The sequence below is a fragment of the Aotus nancymaae genome, unplaced genomic scaffold (assembly GCF_030222135.1).
Source record: "Aotus nancymaae isolate 86718 unplaced genomic scaffold, 86718_ANA_hifiasm-v0.15.2.pri h1tg000011l, whole genome shotgun sequence".
Taxonomy (NCBI): domain Eukaryota; kingdom Metazoa; phylum Chordata; class Mammalia; order Primates; family Aotidae; genus Aotus; species Aotus nancymaae.
Genome location: NW_026988422.1, coordinates 32,859,198 through 32,880,802, shown reverse-complemented (window position 1 = coordinate 32,880,802; position 21,605 = coordinate 32,859,198). Strand labels below are relative to the sequence as shown.

The 21,605-nt window shown below is 40.1% G+C and overlaps 1 protein-coding gene across 2 annotated transcripts; it reads right to left on the bottom strand.

Annotated features, from left to right (window-relative positions):
* Positions 1-1,120: 1,120 nt before the first annotated feature.
* Positions 1,121-21,339, bottom strand: TTC5 (tetratricopeptide repeat domain 5). Of its 2 annotated transcripts, XM_012465620.2 has the most exons (10): positions 21,077-21,331; positions 16,805-16,937; positions 14,612-14,823; positions 12,719-12,869; positions 12,224-12,315; positions 10,127-10,183; positions 9,443-9,589; positions 9,052-9,266; positions 4,167-4,311; positions 1,135-1,922 (listed from the first exon to the last, which is right to left on the bottom strand). In XM_012465620.2, exons 1-10 carry the CDS (start codon positions 21,125-21,127, stop codon positions 1,803-1,805), a joined length of 1,323 nt encoding a protein of 440 aa, XP_012321043.2. In that variant the 5' UTR covers positions 21,128-21,331; the 3' UTR covers positions 1,135-1,802. The 2 variants fall into 2 exon arrangements, with proteins under 2 accessions (XP_064230886.1, XP_012321043.2); XM_064374816.1 differs by lacking the exon at positions 16,805-16,937 and having other exon boundaries at positions 1,121-1,922; positions 21,077-21,339.
* Positions 21,340-21,605: the final 266 nt, after the last annotated feature.

Genomic DNA, 21,605 nt, shown 5'->3' with positions numbered 1-21,605 from the left:
TAATCATACAATGAGATATCATAAAGCTGTGAAGACAAATGAGATCATGGGGAGGTACACAAGGGCTTCCAAGGTATCAATGGTGTACTAGTTTCTAAGGCAGGTGGTTATTTTATGGGTATTCCAGTTATTCCTGAAACCATATGTACATATTTTGCATACTTACTTGTTTGCATCCACTGCTTCTCTCTGGTTACCACCTACTGGTCATTTTTCTACTCTCTAGCCCTACACAGAACATGTCAACTCATCTCAGAACTTGAGTAAAAGGGAAACAGTATTTGGGTCCCACATCTCTACTTCCTCAAATGCTTTCACACACCACTTACTACTCCCACCTTCCCTAGTTGCTTTCAGCCATTTCTCAAGGTATTTTTACAGTGCACAAGCTTCTAATCACTCTTCTATGGCTCTAGGCCTCAAAATCAACACTGAAAACTAAATTAAGACTCCATATGTGGGAAAAAACAGACAGTACTTGTAATAAAAACTGTCTACCACAGGTTTCTTGGTACAGTCTACAAAGAGTGTTTTTGCAAACTCTATCAGATTGGTTACTCATACTGACTTCAGCTTATCTACTAAAATTTCTAGTAATTTTCATATATGATGTTGAAGCTATGCCTAAGAAAGTTAGCCTTTTTGGGCCAAAAGAATGGACTGAAAATTTTATCTTAATAGACTCAGTCTTTATGACTTGACAGATAAACTTCTCTTATCAATGGATTTCTATCATCCATTCTCTGAGTCCTCTGCATTCTTTACACATTTAATGAGTCATCAATGATATTCAAGTCACTGATCAAGAATTGAACAGGACTGGACCAAGAACAAAGATCTGAGCCATTTCACTATAAGTCTTCTAAATTCATCTGTATTCATTAATGTATTATAGCCATTCAGTTGGTTACTAATACTCACATTTCTCCATTTTACCACAAGGATATTAAGATAAACTGTTATAAAGCATGTCACTACACTCTAAAGAAACTGAATATCTAACTGTCTCTAGTCCTTCAGCCTAGTAACACTATTAGAACAGTACTGCTCTGCCATCTTGGACCATGGTGAAGACCACCCCTGGGGAATGACAGAATGGGAAAATGGAAGGAAGCTGGTCTCTAGAAACTTTGTGGAGTTTCCATTCCTGCCCTGGGCTGTCTATTGTCAGAATTCTTTTCACTGGGAGAGAAATAAACTACTTTATATAAAGAAAAAAAGGGGGTGGTATTACTCCAATAAATTGAAGTGATCCTAAAACCAAGACTACAAGCTTAGGGAGAATAAAGTAGGCCAAACTACATGGTACTTTTTTTTCCAAACAAATTTAATTCTGTTCCAGCCCCGAAGAAGGGGAAGGACCTAAATTTTACAAATAAAAATAAAAATTGCTCAAAAAAAAAAAGCCATTATAAAATTAAGCCCCCTCCTTTAGCAATAAATACTGAACTGATATATACATACGAGGCTTAAGGAGGAGGCGAGAACAGGAGCCTTGGGGACTCTGTCCCATGGCAAGCTCCCAAGACTTCTACCAATTCCATGTTCTTTTCTTAAAACATAGAGAGCAGTAGAAGAGGCAGGAGAGATATGCCAGAAGAGTATGTGGCTCTGGAGACAGCTGGAACATCATGAGGACAGATAGAGAAGAAATACAAAGTGTAATACAGGCAGGGAAAAGGAAAGTCTTCATTTAAAACATTCCTCCCATCCCTACTGAATCACTGAATGTGGCTGGACCAGCTGCCCAGGGCCTTGTCTCCTCTCCTCCACTCCCTGTTGAGCACAAAAGTCAAAGAAGGTCATTCACACTGTGGTCGCGATGCCACTGTGGCAGCAGCCTGACTGCCAGAGCCCTGAGGCTTCCCATTCACCACTAGCAGGAGGGGCGTCTCCACTCGAACACTGGAAAAGGAATAGTCCTAGAAAAGACAGAAAGAAGTTCATTACAGATCACAAGATGGAAAAAGCTCCAGCATGGGGATACATACACTACTTTCAACTTTCTGGACCATCTCCCCCACTGCATACCCCATTGTATACCCCTTCTACTTCCATCTCACATCAGACAAAACTGAGCTAACAAAGGAGATGAAATTTTCCCAAAGTTTTCAATCTTCAGAAGGAAAACAAAGCATGTAAGGCCATGTAGTGTCACTACAAGAATGAGACACTTCTTTGATTCAAAAAACGCAGGTTCCTGGCATTGCGTAACAAAAGAATGCAACCAATTCTCACAGAATCTTCCCTTTCCCACAGTGTTTCCTGATAATTAACTAGATACACACAGTAGCTGGCCAGAGCCAGTGGGAATCCTGAGAAAATCTCAGTCCAAATGTTTATAAGGTCCTAAATTAATCCACCAAATACAAATTAAAGTTACTTCTCTTTTACATCAAGAGGAAAAAATAGAATATGTAACAGAATGTAGCCATTTTAACAAAAAGGGTATCAGCTCACTTTATCAGTTCCAGTGTATTTTAAGTTATAAAACATGTTAAATAATCTTTATCCAAAAATTATGGCTGTGAGAAGCAGGCTCTTTTACAAGTAAAGTAAATTCAAAAGTTCTCATAAATCATTTTTTAAAAAAAAATCTTCACAGAAATACGGACAAGTGACACAAAAAAATGGCAATTGATAGAAGAACTATAAATTAAAATAATGTTCATGCGATATTTTTCATATAAAATTAGAAAATAACTTTTCAAAGGTTTCCACCCAGAGTTGAGAAAAAAAACTACAGAACAACACTTATTTACATCCACTGTTGGTAGTGACAACTAACTAGTAGAATTTTCCAAAGAACTATTTGGCAGTATGTATCAAAACCCTCAGAATTCTGCATACCCTTTGGACCCAGGATTCTATATTATAAATTAATTAAGGAAATAATCATAGATGTAAGCAAAGACATAAAAATGCTCACTGCAGTACTTTTATAATATAAAAAAATTAGAAATAATCTAGATCTGAGGTCATCAAAGTCTTTCTGTAAAGGGCCAGACAGTAAATATTTTAGGCTTTGTGGGTCATATGGTCTCTGTTACAGAATTTCACCTCTCTCACTATAGTGCAAATACAGCCACAGACAGTAGTAAGCAAATAAGTGTGGCTGTGTTCCAATAAAGCTTTATTTGTGGACACTAAAATCTGAATTTCCTGTAATTTTCACATATCACAAAATATTATGCTTCTGTCAATTTTTTTCATTTAAGAACATAGAAACCATTCTTTTTTTCCTTTTTCCTTATTTGAGGCAGAGACACTCTGTTACTCTGGCTGCCATGCAATGAGACAATGATGACTTACTGTAGGCTCAAACTCCTGAGATACAGTGATTCTCTCACTTCAACCTCCTTAGTAGCTGGGACTACAGACATGTGCTACCATGCCTGGCTACATTTTTAAACATTATTTTTGTAGAGACAGGGTCTCACTATGTTGCCCAGGCTGGTCTTAAACTCCTGGACTCAAGCGATCCTCCCACCTTGGCCTCCCAAAGTGCTGGGATTGTAGGAATGAGCCACCATGCCCAGCCTAGAAACCATTCTAAATAAAATCAAGGAGTAAGCCAGATTTGGTTAATGGGCTTTGCCAATCCCTGATCTAAATGGTTAAACAGTGGTTAAATACATTCATAAGGTTTTCGTAAGAACTGAACGAGGCAAGGCAGGCAATAAAACTCTTAGCACAGTGTCTAGCACTCAATTAAGTGTGAAATAAATGTTAACGGTTACCATCTTCATCACCCTGTGTCTACTCAATGTGGTGAAATATGTAAAAACATAGGAAGTATTCAGAAGTATTTGCATATGATATCCTACCCATGATTTAAAACACAGATAAAAATATATGTGCATATATTTATGAAAAGAAAAAAGACTTCAGGTTTGCACACCAAACTATTAACAGTAGTAACATTTGAGTGATAATATAACAGCTGAGTGATAATATTTCACTCCATTTTTTTATTTTTTTTGCTTACCAGTTTACCTTTTTAGTAAAATATATATATATAAAAAACATATACACACACAAATATATACACACATAGCCTACACACACACTCACATATACATTATTTCTATATCTTATATAAAAAGATAAGCTTGGTTCTACTTTTAGAGCCTATGAGTTGGAAGAAAATCCTAGCCATTGCTCACCTTTCCCTTGTGCTGAATTCGGTGAAGCCGCAGGTTGGGCTCAGGGATGGCTACCGAGTCTCCAATGAGTACTCCCCAGCTCTGCACTATATTGTACACCATCACTGCACAGCAAGGTCCATCTGAATCTACCAGGCCAAATGTACTGCCGGGTAAAGACAGATTAGGAGAGAGGAAAACAAAAAGGTAGGTGGGTAGGAAAGAAGAGCAGAAGCAGTGGTTTAAAAATACTAGCAAAATACTGGGTAATTAAAGTAAAATATAAAATTTAATTTAGTTGGGGACGGGGACAAAAAAAGGAAAACTTAATTTAATTAAATTTTTAAAATAAAATACTAACAAAATAAACAAATGCTTTTTCTCAGTTACTTAGAAAACCTATGAGGTACCATCCTCCACTTTGTACATCTGAGTCCTCATTTTTCTGAAACTCATCAATCTGTCACTTTGCTAAGAACTTAGACAAAGCACACTGAAGCCATTCAACAAATATTAATGATGAACTAGACCAAAATGTTACAGTTGTAACATTATTCCTGATCTATCAATTTAATTATCATACTCTTAACCAAAGCTCTAACCATCACTGTCTGTGTAGTTTAATTCCACAAACTTTCACCAAATATTACGTATGTGCCAAGCATTGTGTTTAGTAGTAAGATACCAATCCAGCTATGAACAAACAACAGTGTAGGAGTCAGACAATGAAGTCATCACTTAACAGTACAGTGTGATGGGTGCTAGCATAGCTCTTCCTTTGTGTTGAATTCAGTGAAGCCACAGATTGGACTGTGAGAACCCAGAGGAGAAATATCTAAATCAAAACTGGAAAGCAGGAAAGATGTCCTTGAGGAGGAGACACTCAAAGTGCATCTTAAAAGGGTGAAAAACCACCTGAGTTACAACAGAAAAATTCATTCTCAGTCAAAATTTTAAAAACCTCTAGGGGGAAAGGAACAGAGATTGGCTTAGAGGGAACATGAGGGAACTTCCTGGAATGGTGATAATGATCTCTATTCAGGTTATACGAATATTTTCCACTTATCAAAAGCCACAAAATGTACACTTAGATTTGTACATTTCATTGTATGTAAATTTTACATAAAAAGAAAAAATTGGGCCAGGCGGAGTGGCTCATGCCTATAATCCAAGCACTTTGGGCGGCAGAGGCAGGTGGATTACCTGAGGTCAGGAGTTCAAGACAAGCCTGGCCAACGTGGTGAAACCCTGTCTCTACTAAAAATACAAAAAAAAAAAAAAATTAGTGGTGTAATTTTTTTTACACCACATGGTGGTGGGCGCTTGTAATCCCAGCTACTTGGGAGGCTGAGGCAGAAGAATCACTTGAACCTGGGAGGTGACGGTTGCAGTGAGCCAAGATCATGCCCAGTTGCACTACAGCTGGGCAACAAGAACAAAACTCCATCTCAAAACCAGAAAGAAAAAGTCGAAACAAATACTGAACTCAGTTAATAACTGCATGCTGAACTATGTAGAGGAAAGTATATTGATCTCTGTAATTTACTCTGATGACAGGATAAACAGACAGGTATGTGATAAGCTAAGTAAAATAAAATGTTAATGGTAGAATATAAGTGGTTGAGAACACAGACATTCAATGTAAAATTATTTCAACTTAGCTGTATGTTTGAAAATTTTTATAACAAAATGTTGGGGGCAGGAGATGTTAGCTATGTCAAGAAGCTAGAGATTATCCAGGCAGAGTAACTGTATGTAAGACACAGAGGCCTGAAAACAGCTGTTCTAAAACCAACAAAATAGTTCCATGGTTGAAACAAAAGGCACAAGTGGGAAAGTGACAGAAGATAATGGAAAAAAAAGCAAGGAGCAAATCATGAAAGACTTTGTATGCTAAGCTAGGTAGTTCAAACTTCATCCCAAAAGCTGGTCAGGTGTGGTGGCTCACGCCTGTAATCCCAACATTTTGAGAGGCCGAGGTGGGTGGATCACAGGGTCAAGAGATCAAGACCATCCTGGCCAACATGGTGAAACCCCATCTCTACTAAAAATACAAAAAATTAGCTAGGCGTGGTGGCACACGCCTGTGGTCCCAGCTACTCGGGAGGCTGAGGCAGAAGTATCGCTTGAACCCAGGAGGCGGAGGTTGCAGTGAGCCGAGATTGCACCAATGCACTCCAGCCTGGCAACAGAGCAAGACTCTGTCTCAAAAAAAAAAAAAAAACTTTAACCCAAAAGCTACATGTAGTACCAATAAGGGATCTTAAATAAGAAGTAACAATGGTCAGATTTACATCTGAGAAACATTTCTCTGACAGCACTGTGGAACACTGGAGTAAACCAGGGAATCAGGAAGACCTATTTAAAGAAGTGATAAGGGCCTGAATTAAGGTGATAGACAGAGAAGTCAAGTCTACAGAAGAAAAAAAGGCAAATCTATAGAACTTGGCAATGGCCTCAATGCAAGAGAATGGAGAAGACTATTCTTCCAAAAGTCTTAATTAAGTGACTGAGAGGTGATATTCATTCACAGGGAATCCAAGGAAGAGAAGCAGGTTTACAGAGAAAGATTTCGGTGAGTAATACTGAAATACTGAGTTAGAGATTTCTTATTAGAACCCAGAGGCAGTTGGCTATTGGGATCCAAAACTTGAAAATGAAGCTTGGGCTGGAGATATATCTGTGAGCATACAGGAGACTTGGGTTTACACGACATCACAAGGCATGATGATCTATAGATAGGATGAAGAAGAACTGTACTCATGCCATCACATGACACACCTAAATTCACAGGAAACACTCTAATCAAGCAAAGCACTCTCCTAATGGATCCAGTCAAAGCCTCAGAATCCTTCTACACAGTATGTCACGCAACCACTGACCAGTGATCAAAGTTGGCAACTAGAGGCCAGCCTGGTATAAAGAGAAAAAAGAAAAAAAAACAAGACAGAGTCCTGGGAACCCAAGATTTAAAAGTTGGGCAGAAAAAGAGAAACCAAGAAGTTGCAAAATATCTGTTTGTTCTGACAGTCGTCCAAAACCTTTCTTTGTTTATATCCCTTTATAATTCTTCTCAGTTCTAGGGTTTGCTCTAGTTAACCAAACTGTTCTCAACCATCTTTTTGCTCTTCAACTCATCAAACTCACAAACCCGTAGAAAATACCATGGAGAAAGCTTGGGCATATAATGGGAATTGTGAATATTTCTGTTTGGTTGGAACAGAAGGGATGTGAAAGACAATAGTGAGACATATTCAATAGTCAGAATGTTTTGGAACCATGCAATGGAAGTCGCTGGATCCAGTGCCTATAAAGACAATGGTGATCCTAGGAAAATAACAATTTCAGTAGAAGAGAGAAGGGGGAAGCCAGTCCACCAGGGATTAGGAAGTAAGTGAAGGATCAAGGAATGGTGGCACTCACTAAACCCTAACTTTTCAAGATCCAAAAATTTTCCAAATAAATATTCTTAATTCATTTCCTCTGCTGCTAGAAGCACCTGCACCCGTGTCCTTTACATTTCTTTTTTCTCACTCCCTTTGACATATATGCATGCTCAATAAATATTTGTTGAATGACATCTAAGACAATCTCCCAACCAGACTTTAAATTATAACTCAAAGCTCAATTTTCAGAACTGCCTAAGTATACCTAAGTACAAACAGGAGTAAGAATTTGTCCTCCTTTATGAACAGATACTTTACAAAAGAAGACATACATGAGGCCAACAAGCATATGAAAAAATGCTCATCATCACTGGCCATTAGAGAAATGCAAATCAAAACTACATTGAGATACCATCTCACACCAGTTAGAATGGCGATCATTAAAAAATCTGGAGAAAACAGATGCTGGAGAGGATGTGGAGAAATAGGAACACTTTTACACTGTTGGTGGGAGTGTAAATTAGTTCAACCATTGTGGAAAACAGTGTGGTGATTCCTCAAGGACCTAGAAATAGAAATTCCATTTGACCCAGCAATCCCATTACTGGGCATATATCCAAAGGATTATAAATCGTTCTACTATAAGGACACATGCACACGAATGTTCATAGCAGCACAGTTTACAATAGCAAAGACCTGGAACCAGCCCAAATGCCCATCGATGATAGACTGGACAGGAAAAATGTGGCACATATACACCATGGAATATTATGCAGCCATTAAAAACGAGGAGTTCACATCCTTTGTAGGGACATGGATGAACCTGGAAACCATCATTCTCAGCAAACTGACACAAGAACACAAAATCAAACACCACATGTTCTCACTCATAGGCGGGTGTTGAACAAGGAGAACACATGGACACAGGGAGGGGAGCACTATACACGGGGGTCTGTTGTGGGGGAGTGGGGGGACAGCAGGGGGGTGGGGAGTTGGGGAGGGATAGCATGGGGAGAAATGCCAGATATGGGTGAAGGGGAGGAAGGCAGCAAATCACACTGCCACGTATGCACCTATACAACAACCTTGCATGTTTTTCACATGTACCCCAAAACCTAAAATGCAATAAAAATAAATAAATAAATAAAATAAAAATAAAAAAAAAAGAATTTGTCCTCCTTTAACTTTTGTGATCATGAAAACACAAAAGGACAGAATTTTAAGGTTTCTGTCTTATAAAAAAAAAAATAGGTCCTGCCAAATTTCAACTATGGATATAGGAATCCACATGACACCAAACTCAGGGCTAAAAAATGGGCAGTGACAGAATCTACAAAAGCCTCTGTGATCAAAAGATTGTTAAATATCACCTAGGCAATATCTGCCCATGGGATAGTCACAGAGGAAATCAGAAGTCACAAATCTGTGACCACTAACAATGTCCTCAACTGTCAGAGAAAGAAGAAATGAGAGCAATTTGTTCAAAAGGGTAAAAAGGGGAAAATCCAAGAGAAACTCACAAGGGGACTTTCTCCTCTGTGGTGAGGCTAAATACCACCTTTCCCAGGATGACGGCACCACTGTTCACCCCAGGCTGCAGTGTACTCAGTGGCTTAAGCTCTAGGGTCACTTTCTGCCCAGAGGCTGACTGATAGTGTCCATCACCACAAGGGCCTAGATGGGCTGGGCGCAAGCTTCCCAGCATGCTCTGCAGCTTTTTGGCCTTCACCTTTCCCTGCAAAGAAGGCAAAACAGATAAGAAGCTGGAAACTAATCACCCTCCTTGAGATTCTAATCCTTCCCTCCCACCACTTCTATAGGGTTACTACCTCCTAAACCTAGTTATTCTTATTTTATTGACCCACGGCAAAATATAAAAAAAGTAGAATTCAGCCCTTTAGACATTTTTACCTTACTCTCAAGGAGGCTGGTTAATCTATCCAGGAATTCCAGAAGTTGTTGCTCTCGTTGCCGGGGCTCTGGCCAGGCAGGGTCCAGGGCTACAGCCCGAGAGAAGCCCTCCAGGGCCTCCCCATAATTCTCTTCATATTTATGCAACTGTACAAGAAGTATATCCCAATTACAGGTATATCCAAACAAACTATGCTGAGGGAATAATGGCACCATGGGCTAGGAATCTAGACAAATAAACTGTTTTCCTTCCTGTTATTTTCCTATGCTACCATGAACAGCCTGAAGAGCTGGTAGCACCTTACAGCCTTCTTCCTACCCAAGATGATCACAACCCCAAAGATGGAATCATTTCAAAGAAGCTAATTTCCAAATTCTAAAATAGTTAAGTTGTATATATTGGGTCACTTGACCTTTATATTTACTTAACATTTCAGAAGTCTTCTAAAAGATCTCCCCATTTTCTACATATTCTTCCACCTCCTCAGCCCCTTCTCCTTTCCCTCCAGTGGCTACACCAGATACTGAAGCCAAATCAAGCTAATTCTTTACAGAAATAGCACAGCTTTCCTCTCGCAGTCTGTACCCAATCTTGTCCCTATGTACACTCAGTTATCCTCACAAGCTAAGACCTAGGTGTCTTATTTATTTGACCCTCAGATGACTACACCCCAGAGGTCTTACCGTCGCCCTGTTCAGATGAAGGTCAGGATTGCTAGAAGCTTTCCTGTCAACCTTCTCCTATAATGGGATAAAAAGTTTATCAGTGGATCCTGTCTCAATGTTAATGATTGCCATGCCCAACATGTGCTACACTTCCTCTTCCTAGAAAAATGGAAGTTTCTTCCTTGCCAAAATGTTACCTACACCGCAGAAGCAGTTACTGTATAACAGTGTGGGAATGTTAGTCCCTAAAACCTTATGAATATAAGTGTTTTTGTATGTATGAGACTTTCAAATGTGATTATAATTTATCCATGTAATATTATAAAGACAGAATAAATCTTTATATAAATGAAATACGTGGGCCAGGCACAGTGGCTCAGGCCTGTAATCCCAGCACTTTGAAAAGCTGAGGTGGACAGATCACCTGAGGTCAGGAGCTCAAGACCAGCCTGGCCAATATGGCGAAACCCTGTCTCTACTAAAAATACAAAAATTAGCCGGGAATGGTGGCATGCACCTGTAATTCCAGCTACTCAGGAGGCTGAGGCTGGAGAATTGCCTGAACCCAGAAGGCAGAGGTTGCAGTGAGCCAAGATCGTGCCACTGCACTTCAGCCTGCGTGACAGAGCAAGACTCCATCTCAAAAAAGATAAATAAATAAATAAATGAAATAGGTGAAATCATTTTTATTTTTAAAAATTTAAATAGTGAGGTGCTGGTAATAAATGAAGAAAAGCTAGGCTGGAAATGATGTCCATTTCATGCATTTCCTCTCCCCATAAACCTGGCTCCAGACACATGCAGAATCATGTTTCTACATCCAAGTCCCCTTAAAACACACATAGAAAGCCAAATTCAGGTTCTAACTAAAATATATGGCCAGATAAAGAATTTTTTTAAAAAAGATAAAATAGATGGCCAGATGCCACAAGACAGTGCAGGCAATGTGCTGTGAAGAAACTGCTGGCTATGTTCATGACTATGCTCACTATATTTTTTTAATTCTCCTCATTACTGGTGCATTGTAAAAGCAAAACACCATGAATTAAAATTGTTTAAATAGCTGGTTCAGATATGTTTACAAATGCAGGTCTGGGCAAAAAAATTAAGATTAAAAAGCGACTATTTAGCAGAAGCCAAATATAAAATATTGAAGAAATACATCATACTATTCTTTGAAATGTAAACATCAAATTAAGAAATTAGAGTAAAATATAAGTGCTCTACAAGTTTCCAAGTTGGAAAAGAGCAGTTTAAAGTCAAAGGTAGACTTGTGGGGAGGATGACAGGAGCGGGGAGAAAAAAAAAATTTTAAACGGCAGTCCCTGAATTGCAAACATGAACATACACTGGCTGTGTTCTTTATTCTACCACATGGAGCAGAATAAATAATGATAAGTTAAAAAGCAATTATCTATATCAAGAGAAACAAGAAAGCAGAAGAAGAAAGGTAAATATGAGAGCTAAATAAAAAGTGCTCAAAGGTCAATGTTAACTGAGCAACCAATTCTAATAATGAGTAAAAAGATGCTAAAAGTCTGAGGGAAAGTCTTATGCAAATGTCTATCAACATAAAAATGCCTGAAAACCTAAATTTCTTGAAAACCTAAATAACCTATTTCACTTAATTCCTAGGAAATGACGCAGAACAAGCTACACACTGTTTTCTCTTTTAGCCCACAGAAAATCCAGAGCCATACTGTCTAACAGTTAATTTGGGGATAGCACTTAATTTACACTGAAGTATAGGTTTTCATTTTTCTTTAAAATGAATGTACAAAAATATTAATAAGCATTATTTTAATAGATTTTTTCCCATTAAAAAAAGATGAACACGTTGAGGCAGCTCTGTGATTTGGTTGCACATCGTGTAAGAAACCTAGACAGGTCAAGGAGCTATCCAACACCAATGTACCACAATGCAAGTCGTTCCTAACACTCAAGTTATAAGAAGTCAGTCACCTCTGCAGACATATCTTTGCAAAATCACACACGAGATGCCAGCAAACACTGCCACTGCCCATGATGCTTGCTAAAGGGCCATGGAGAAGACTGAATGATGCTTTTGCTTCTGTTGTTGCCTATTCATCTGCCCTGGTGACCGTAAGTACTTACTGCTTGGGCATAGGCACTGAGGGCTTGTTGGGAGATCTTAGGGTTCTGGCCAGTATTGAAGTAAAGAGAAAGATATGAATTCCCAAGAATATCTGAAAGAGAAACACAGTGATGAATCATCTCAGCCCAAGTTCAAGATACGACTTATTTTGATCATCCTTGAAAGTATATTTGAAAGGTCCCACATGAAACCGAAACCAGGAATGATACAATACTTAGTACACCCAAAATTCCACTAGTATACAGCAACAAACAGGGACCCCAAACTGAAATTTGAACAGACTGTACAAAAGCCCTGCCTTGCTTATGTGAAAATTAGGATCAAAAGATCTAAGAGTTCCTAGAAAAGTAGTTCACCAAAATGTCTCTCATGTGTCTTCAAAGCAAAGATGCCCTGGCTTAAACCTCAGAGTCAGACTCAAAAGATAGACTGCAAATGTTGCTATGATTGAAAACATCTGCTCTAGAAACCTGTTGAAAATTGAGAGCACTCACACCAGGAGCGGCCATCATGGACATCCATCTGAACAGCCAACTTAGCCTGTCGGACACTGTCCATGACATGCTGAGAATGTTCATCTTCAGTGTCAGTCCGCAGCTGGCGAAGCACCATTGACAAGTTTTGCAAAGAGACTTTGTTCCTGCACTGCAAATAGAAAACACATATACTCAAGTTTCCTGATTCTATCTCCTCTTTCTAAATCTATTCTGAACTCAATCTTCTACAATTAATTTTTAATCTTTTTTTTTTTTTGAGACGGAATCTTGCTCTGTCGCCCAGGCTGGAGTGCAGTGGCGCGATCTCAGCTTACTGCAACCTGCACCTCCCAAGTTCAAGCATTCTCCTGCCTCAGCTTCCCAAGTAGCTGGGACTACAGGCATGTACCACCACGCCCAGCTAATTTTTGTATTTTTAGTAGAAACTGAGTTTCACCATGTTGGCCAGGCTGGTCTCGAACTCCCGACCTCAAGTGATCCACCCACCTCAGCCTCCCAAAGTGTTGGGATTACAGGCGTGAGCCACCGCACCTGGCTATAATTTTTTTTTAAGACAGGGTCTCACTCTGTCGCCCAGGATGGAGTACAGTGGCACAATCTTGGCTCACAGTGACCTCCACCTCCTGGGTTCAAGTGATTCTTGTGCCTCAGCCTCCCAAGTAACTGGGATTACAGCCACATGCAACCATACCCAGCTAATTTTTGTATTTTTTGGTAGAGGTAGGGTTTCACCATGTTGGCCAGCCTGGTCTCAAACTCCTAACTTCAAGTGATCTGTCCACCTTGGCTTCCCAAAGTGCTGGGATTACAGGCATGAGCCACCACATCTGGCATATATATGTATGTGTATGTGTGTGTGTATTTATATGTGTACATATATGTGTATATATTTGTGTGTATATACATGTGTGTATATATGTGTACATATGTGTGTATGCGTGTACCTATGAGTATGTGTGTATATATGTGTACATATATGTGTATATGTGTGTACATATGAGTATGTGTGTATATATGTGTACATGTGTACATATATGCGTATGTGTGTATATGTGTGTACATGTATATATAACACATATATGTACACATACATATGTGTGTGTTTGTGTGTGTGTGTATATATATATATATATTTTTTTTTAAAGAGACAAGGTCTCACTATGTTGCCTAGGCTGGTCTCAAACTCTTCAGCTCAAGTGATCCTCCTGCCTCAGCTTCTCAAAGTGCTATGATTACAGGTGTAAGCTACCACACCCAGCCCTAATTTTTTCATCTAAATTCTTGCTGCCATCTGTATCTTCAACCCCCATCTACAAGGATCAGCTTAATTGCTAATTTTTCTTTTTTTTTTTTTTTTTTTGAGACGGAGTTTCGTTCTTGTTACCCAGGCTGGAGTGCAATGGCGCGATCTTGGCTCACCACAACCTCCGCCTCCTGGGTTCAAGCAATTCTCCTGCCTCAGCCTCCCGAGTAGCTGGGACTACAGGCTGCGCCACCATGCCCAGCTAATTTTTGTATTTTTTAGTAGAGACGGGGTTTCACCATGTTGACGAGGATGGTCTCGATCTCTTGACCTCGTGATCCACCCGCCTCAGCCTCCCAAAATGCTGGGATTATAGGCGTGAGCCACAGCGCCCGGCCAGTTGCTAACTTTTCTTCACTTCCTTTCTCCACCTGAACCTGATCCCATCATCATCTTTCTTTCCCAGCTCTCTGCCTCTATTTTCCTCCTCTAGGTCTGCTTTTCCTCTGACCTTTTCTCCCTTCTGATTCTCTTCTCCTAGTACAAACTCAGTTCTACTCTAGTTTTCATGTTCTAGGGAAACTCATAGAACCAAAGAAATTCATCGTTCCCATCTGTGTTTTCCAAAGGAATCGTGGGCAGCTCACATGGGTGAGAGCTCCTTTGAAGCAGGTGTGGGCAGCTGCAACATCCCCTTTTTTCCAGTACACCTCGCCCAGCTGGTTCCAGGCTTCCACCAGCTTGGGCTCCAGCTTCACAGCCTTTGACAGAAGCTCCTCAGCTTTAGGGCTATAGTCAGGAGTCACATTTAGTGCTTTCCCAGTTAGCATTAGAACTTGTGCCTTGCCCTGGACAGAACCTAACAGGAAGAAAAAAAGATAGAGTGGAAAAAAGCAACAGTTAATGCCAGGGCACCTGCTCTCAAAAAATAACTAATTACATGTCAGTTTTAAGAATAAAAAGAGTTGATGAAAATCTTTATCAAGAAACCATTTATTAAAAGCTCACCATAAGCAGAATGCTATGTTAGCTAATTGGGCAACAAAGAAAGCATTATTTTTTTTCTTTTTAATTTTCTGGAGAATCTCCAAGCAAAAAAAGCACTATTCCTAGAGCTTCTGCCATCTGTGTCTCGGGCCCCTATCTACAAGGATCAGTTTGGTTGCTAACTTTCCTAGAGGGCTGGAGAAGACAAAGTATAGACATTAAAAATTAAAACCATGAAAAAGAGCATATGACAGTAGCCCAACAAATGGGCTTTAAAAAGTCAAGAGAAGAAGAATCAAGACAAACAGCTACTGTTAAAACAAAAAAAAGGCCGGGCGCGGTGGCTCACGCCTGTAATCCCAGCACTTTGGGAGGCCGAGGCGGGTGGATCACGAGGTCAAGAGATCGAGACAATCCTGGTCAACATGGTGAAACCCCGTCTCTACTAAAAATGCAAAAAAATTAACTGGGCATGGTGGCGCGTGTCTGTAATCCCAGCTACTCAGGAGGCTGAGGCAGGAGAATTGCCTGAACCCAGGAGGCGGAGGTTGCAGTGAGCCGAGATCGCGCCATTGCACTCCAGCCTGGGTAACAAGAGCGAAACTCTGTCTCAAAAAAAAAAAAGAGAGAAGAAAAGATCCTCCAGGTTAGAAAATGATATAAACAAAGACACAGAGGCAGAACTACATGTGGCCATAATCACAGGAGAATAGACAGTTCAACCTGGATGAAACAGAAAGTTCCTCTATAAGTAATTAGTCATAGATAAGGTTAGAAAACAGAGTAAAGGCCGGGCGCGGTGGCTCACGCCTGTAATCCCAGCACTTTGGGAGGCAGAGGCGGGTGGATCACAAGGTCAAGAGATCGAGACCATCCTGGCCAACATGGTGAAACTCCATCTCTACTAAAAAAAAAAGTACAAAAAATTAACTGGGCGTGGTGAAGCATGCCTGTAGTCCCAGCTACTCGGGAGGCTGAGGCAGGAGAATTGCTTGAAATCGGAAAACGGAAGTTGCAGTGAACTGAGATGGCGCCACTGCACTCCAGCCTGGCGATACAGCGAGACTCTGTCTCAAAAAAAAAAAAAAAAAAAGAAAGAAAACAGAGTAAAACAATGGACACTTAAATGCCAGGTTAAGGGGGTTGGACTTCAGCTAGTCAATAGTATGAATCTTTAAAGATACCAGAGCAAAAAGGCAGATAGGAGGGTAAGGTTAAATGCATGAAGTAATGATTTAGAAAGATAACCATGGCCATGGTCATTATACAAGCGGATTTGAAAGTAAAGGAGGCCAGGTGTGGTGGCTCACGCCTGTAATCCCAGCACTTTGGGAAGCTGAGGCAGACAGATCACCTGAGGTAGGGAGTTTGAGACCAGCCTGACCAACAAGGAGAAACCCCATCTCTACTAAAAATACAAAATGAGCCGGGTGTGGTGGTGCATGCCTGTAATCCCAGCTATTCGGGAGGCTGAGGCAGGAGAATCGCTTGAACCCAGGAGGCAGAGGTTGCAGTGAGCCATGATCATGCCATTGCACTCCAGCCTGGGCAACAAGAGTGAAACTCCATCTCAAAAAAAAAAAAGAGAGAGAGAGAAATTAGAGGCAGAAAGTCAGATTACTGCAATAGTTCAAATAAGTATGCTCTTTCATTTCATGCTATTTGCTATAATCAAATTTTAGGAAAAGTAGCTTAGGGAATGAAAGGTTGCACAGGGGCCCTGAGAAGTAATATTACGTTGTACTACCCTGTAGCAGTAACAGGTAGCATACCAAAGAGTCTACAAAGAGAGAGTAGAGGTTGATCACATTTCAGTGACAGATGGGGGGTTGTACAATCTCTAGGGCTCATACCCACTACTTCTTCCATCTGCTGTAGGGTCTTTTCCATCTCCTTTCGCACATCCTGTTGCTTCCTCCCAGCATCCTCAACACTATGTGTCTCAAAATAGCAGTCTCGAAATGAATAGAGCTGATCCACTAGTTCCTAAAAAGTATGACAATGGAACCATTAAGTGGAGAGAGCACTGGACAGGGAAACTTGAAATCGGCTAGCCATACCAGCTCTTGGTTTAGAAAATACCAATTATCTTATCTCACTTAGGAATGGCACAATAGGCAGGTAGACAGGTTTACCAAAATGCCACAAATCATGAGGAAAAGCAGCCAGTACTCCAGGCCAGCTCTCATGGTCCCCTCTTGTCCCATGCCAGTGTCTGTACTGTGATGACCGTTTTCTCTCCCTGCCCCAGCAGATCTCCTAATATGACTAAGCACTTCACATACCACAGTCACGAGGAGGGAAACATGCAACTTAACATAAACCAAAAATTAATAAGATCATTCTATATGGTTCTGGTCCTTAAAGAATAACACTTTGAAATTTATGCTTAAAGTTGGACTTCTTAACTAAAACCATTTTATCCCTGATTTTTCATATGCTGATATCTGAAAATACAATACAACCTTTGTGAATATGATAAACATGTTAGAGAGTCATTGTTTTACATCACAAACAGACCAATTTGAACTTGGTGATTTTGGTATTTTTGCAGTATTTTGTTCTTTGAAATGCTTATTGTGGTTTTGTTTAATTGATTTTTTTGTCAAGTCATCTTCTGGCTGTCTTGGATTTTTTACAAGTAAATATTCTCTTTCCTCTTAAATGCCTCCGAGTCTTCCTGTCATACCAGGCAAAGCTTTTGCACTACAGGCCAAGCATCCCTAATCCAAAAATCTGAAATCCTTCAAAATCCGAAACCTTTTAAATGCTGACATGACACCACAAGTAGAAAATTCCACACCTGACACACAGTCAAAACGCAGTCAAAACTTTGTTTCAGGCACAAAATTATTTTAAAAACTGTGTCAAATTACCTTCAGCCTATGTGTATAAAGTCTAAATGAAACAATTTTTTTTTCCTTTCTTAAAAGACAGGGTCTTGTTTGGTTGCCCAGGCTGGTCTCAAACTCCTGATTTCATTTTTTTTTTTTTTTTTAGATAGAGTCTCACTCCGTCACCAGGCGTCAGGCTGGAGTGCAGTGGCATGACCTCAGCTCACTGCAACCTCCGCCTCCCGGGTTCAGGCAATTCTCCTGCCTCAGCCTCCCGAGTAGCTGGGACTACAGGCGCGCGTCACCACGCTCAGCTAATTTTTTTGTATTTTTGGTAGAGACGGGGTTTCACCATGTTGGCCAGGATGGTCTTGATCTCTTGACCTCGTGATTCGCCCGCCTTGGCCTCCCAAAGTGCTGGGATTACAGGCGTGAGCCACCGCACCCGGCCTCAAACTCCTGATTTCAAGCAATCCTCCCACCTAAGCCTCCCAAAGTGCTGGTACTACAGGCATTAGCCACCACATTTCATATTTCATAACTCAGGTCTCATTCCTGAGTTATCTCATTATGTATATGCAGATATTCCAAAATTTTTAAAAATCCAAAATCCAAAAAACTTCTAGTCCTAGGCATTTCAGATAAGAGATACTCACCCTATTCTTTCCTGAAACTGGATAGCAGCAGAAATATATAATCGCTTCCCATCAAGTCTAATCAACTCTCTTCACAACACATCCTGAATTCATCCACCTTTCTCTATCTCACTATGACCATTTCTGGATTACATCAGCTTCATTACTTGCCTGAACTGCAAGAGCTTCTTTTTTTTTTCTTCTTTTTTTTATTTATTTATTTATTTATTTTTTTTTTAAAAGATGGGGTTTCACCATGATGGCCGGGCTGGTCTTGAACTCCTGACCTCAGGTGATCCACCCACCTCGGCCTCCCAAAGTGCTAGGATTACAGGCGTGAGCCACCGCGCCCGGCTGCAAGAGCTTCTCAACCAGTCATCTTGTTTCTGTACTCTCCCATTCTCCCACTGTAGTGGGAGTGATCTTATAAAAAATGTACATCATATCACAAACCTTCAAATAGTTTCCCATCGTAGACAGAATAAAATCCAAATCTTTATCATGGCCTAGAAGACTATATGAGCTGACCTACCACCACCCATCCTGACACTAACTTCACTTCTCACCACTCTCTCTCCTACAATACTCAAGCCACAGTGGCCTTCATGCAGTTTCTCAAACCCATCAAGCTCAGCCCACCTGGAAGCCTTCACACATGCTTTTCGTTATGCCTGGACACTTTCTCCAGATCTCTGCATGACTTATTCCTCATCAACATTTACATCTTAGCTCAAATATCAACTCTCAGAAAGGTTTTCCCTAATTACTCAACCTAAATGAATCCCTTCCTTCTCTCCTATACTGTTAAATCACACTCGTTTTTCTTCATACTTACCATTTAAAATTATGTGGCCTATCATTGTCTATTGTCTGCCTCCACCACTGAAATGTAAGCTCCATGATGGAAAGACCTTTAATCTGTTTTGTTTCGAGCTACACTTGAGCACCAGAACAGGGCTTGGGCCATGCTAGACTCTCATTCAATATACTTGATTTAATTAGCTGATTAACTATCCCTGTTCTAACAAATATATATGTGCTATACTTAATTTAAAATCCTACCCAGAATGAAGAGAACAGACTAGCACTCTCTGCAGTAATGCTTTTCACACTTTATTGTATTACATCCAGGACTCAGCCTGCAGAGACTCTGATTTTAACAGTTTAGCAGAACTCAAAATTCTGCATTTTTAACAGGCACCCCAGATGACTGTAATGAAAACTGTCTGTAAAAAATACTTTGAGAAATATCCTTTTATACATTCCTTTTACACCAAAATGTCTATAACAATAAAATAAAAGCTTACCACCATCTCCATGAACAGCAACACCACTATCTAATCCTTTTCCTCTTCTCTCCCTCATTCCATTCCTGCACCTACCCCACACCAAGATAACCTAAGTATCCTCTCCCAAGCTGCTTAGGACATTTACCACAAATGAACCTAGGAAAAGGCAATTCTCATAAAACATAACAACTAATTTCCTTTTGTCCTGCAATCAACAGGGCTGCAAATTAAGAGTTTTAGAGAGGGGCTTATTGATCGTTTTTAGTTGTTAAAACAAATATTCAAGAAATTGGTTTTGTTTTCCCCTGGACCGAACATTTGTAGAAACTTATATTCTCACGGCAAAATCAATACATGTAAGTTGTTAAAATTCAAATAGATACATATAAAAAACAGAAAGTAAAAAACCCCCGAACAACCTCAGTGATAACCACTGATTTGTATACCTTTTCAGACTATTTTCTGTACAGATACAAACATATATACACAAATAATGTTTATAATATAGAACCAGAATTGAGAATCTCTGATTTCAGCCAGTCACAATTAGGGAAAAAAACGAAGTTAATCCAAATCAGTTGGAACACTCTAAAAGTGTTACTATTTTAATGTACTCAAGAAACAAATTTCACCAATATTTAAATTTTTGCGTTTGGGCAAGTTACAAGCCTGTCATAGTTCTAATATTTAAATCACAGGCTGTCTTAGAACGAAGAACTGAGTTCCTGAGGTTTAAGGAAAATCTTGGATCCTTAAAGGCAAACAGCCAAGCAACTAGTTAATGCCACACTACCGAGTCCAAAAGACTAGTCTTACTCAGAAGCACAGTCACCTGTGGACTACGTGGAATCTGGAAACCTCTGCATCGGACCCCAAAGTGGGATTACACATGTTGAAAATCAAAACTGAAGTCCTAAGAAGAGTAACCAGGATACTTGCGGTGCAGGTCATTAGTGTGATTGTTGCCAAATTCAAAGCGGAAAGGTGTTAAATGGCTTTTGTAGGGATCAAAACAACATGTAATAATAGTTCATGCAGATCTGAAATACACACGTATATGCTATTCGCTATGGATGAATCAAGAAAACAACGTCCTCTCTAAAAATATACATGAACAGTTAGGAGCAACAAATCCTCTTCCATACAGGACTGAAATTAACCGCAGTCAGGTCGGCAGCAGGAGGTCCCAGCACGCTAGGAGGCTCCCTGGCTGGCTGCAGCTGCACCTTCGAGGGTTGTTATAGTAACCGCACAGACGCACGCAGCTTCGCCTATGTGCCAGGGAATTCGCGGGCACTACGTAAACTGGACTCCCTGCTTCTTTCGGAGGAACAAAAGCACATACAGATTTTAATCTACGGCCTCACCTGCAATTTCTGCAAGATCGGCTTCACTTCTTCCTCTTCATCAGCCATCATCTCCCAGCTACTCTACGCTTCTCCGCCCCCAACTTTATAACCACAGAGACGCACGCCCTCTCACACCGCGGAACCACAGCGACATCTGACGCTCTGGAGGCTTATCTGCACCTGAAGGGCACTGCTTGAAACCAACTTAACCCATGTCGTAGAGCACAGATATGCTCTACAATCACTTGAGTTCATAAGCTTGTTTCTTTCCCAGATCCTGGAAACAAAATGTTCTCAGCCTAATTACTATATTCTTGTTTCATATTTTCCTACTTACTTATACCAAGATTATAATACTCCATAAAGAAGAGAGGTTAAGAAGTGCATACCTGTGTTTGAAATTTTGAAAGCCATGTACAATGGCTACTTTATTGACTCTTTGCCAAACTTTGCAATAATTTCCTATGTATGAGTAACTTTATCATTTTAATGCACTATCCTAATAAATACTACACTTGGGATTGCTTATAAAACCATCATTTGTACA

Excerpts from the sequence above, each read along its gene's own strand:
- TTC5 (XM_012465620.2), bottom strand. The coding sequence starts at position 21,127 with ATGATGGCTGATGAAGAGGAAGAAGTGAAGCCGATCTTGCAGAAATTG. Across the intron at positions 14,824-16,804 it reads GCAGATGGAAGAAGTAGTGG|GTTCTGTCCAGGGCAAGGCA; the intron begins GTATGAGCCCTA and ends TCTTCCTGTTAG. Across the intron at positions 12,870-14,611 it reads TCAAAGGAGCTCTCACCCAT|TGCAGGAACAAAGTCTCTTT; the intron begins GTGAGCTGCCCA and ends TTCTATTTGCAG.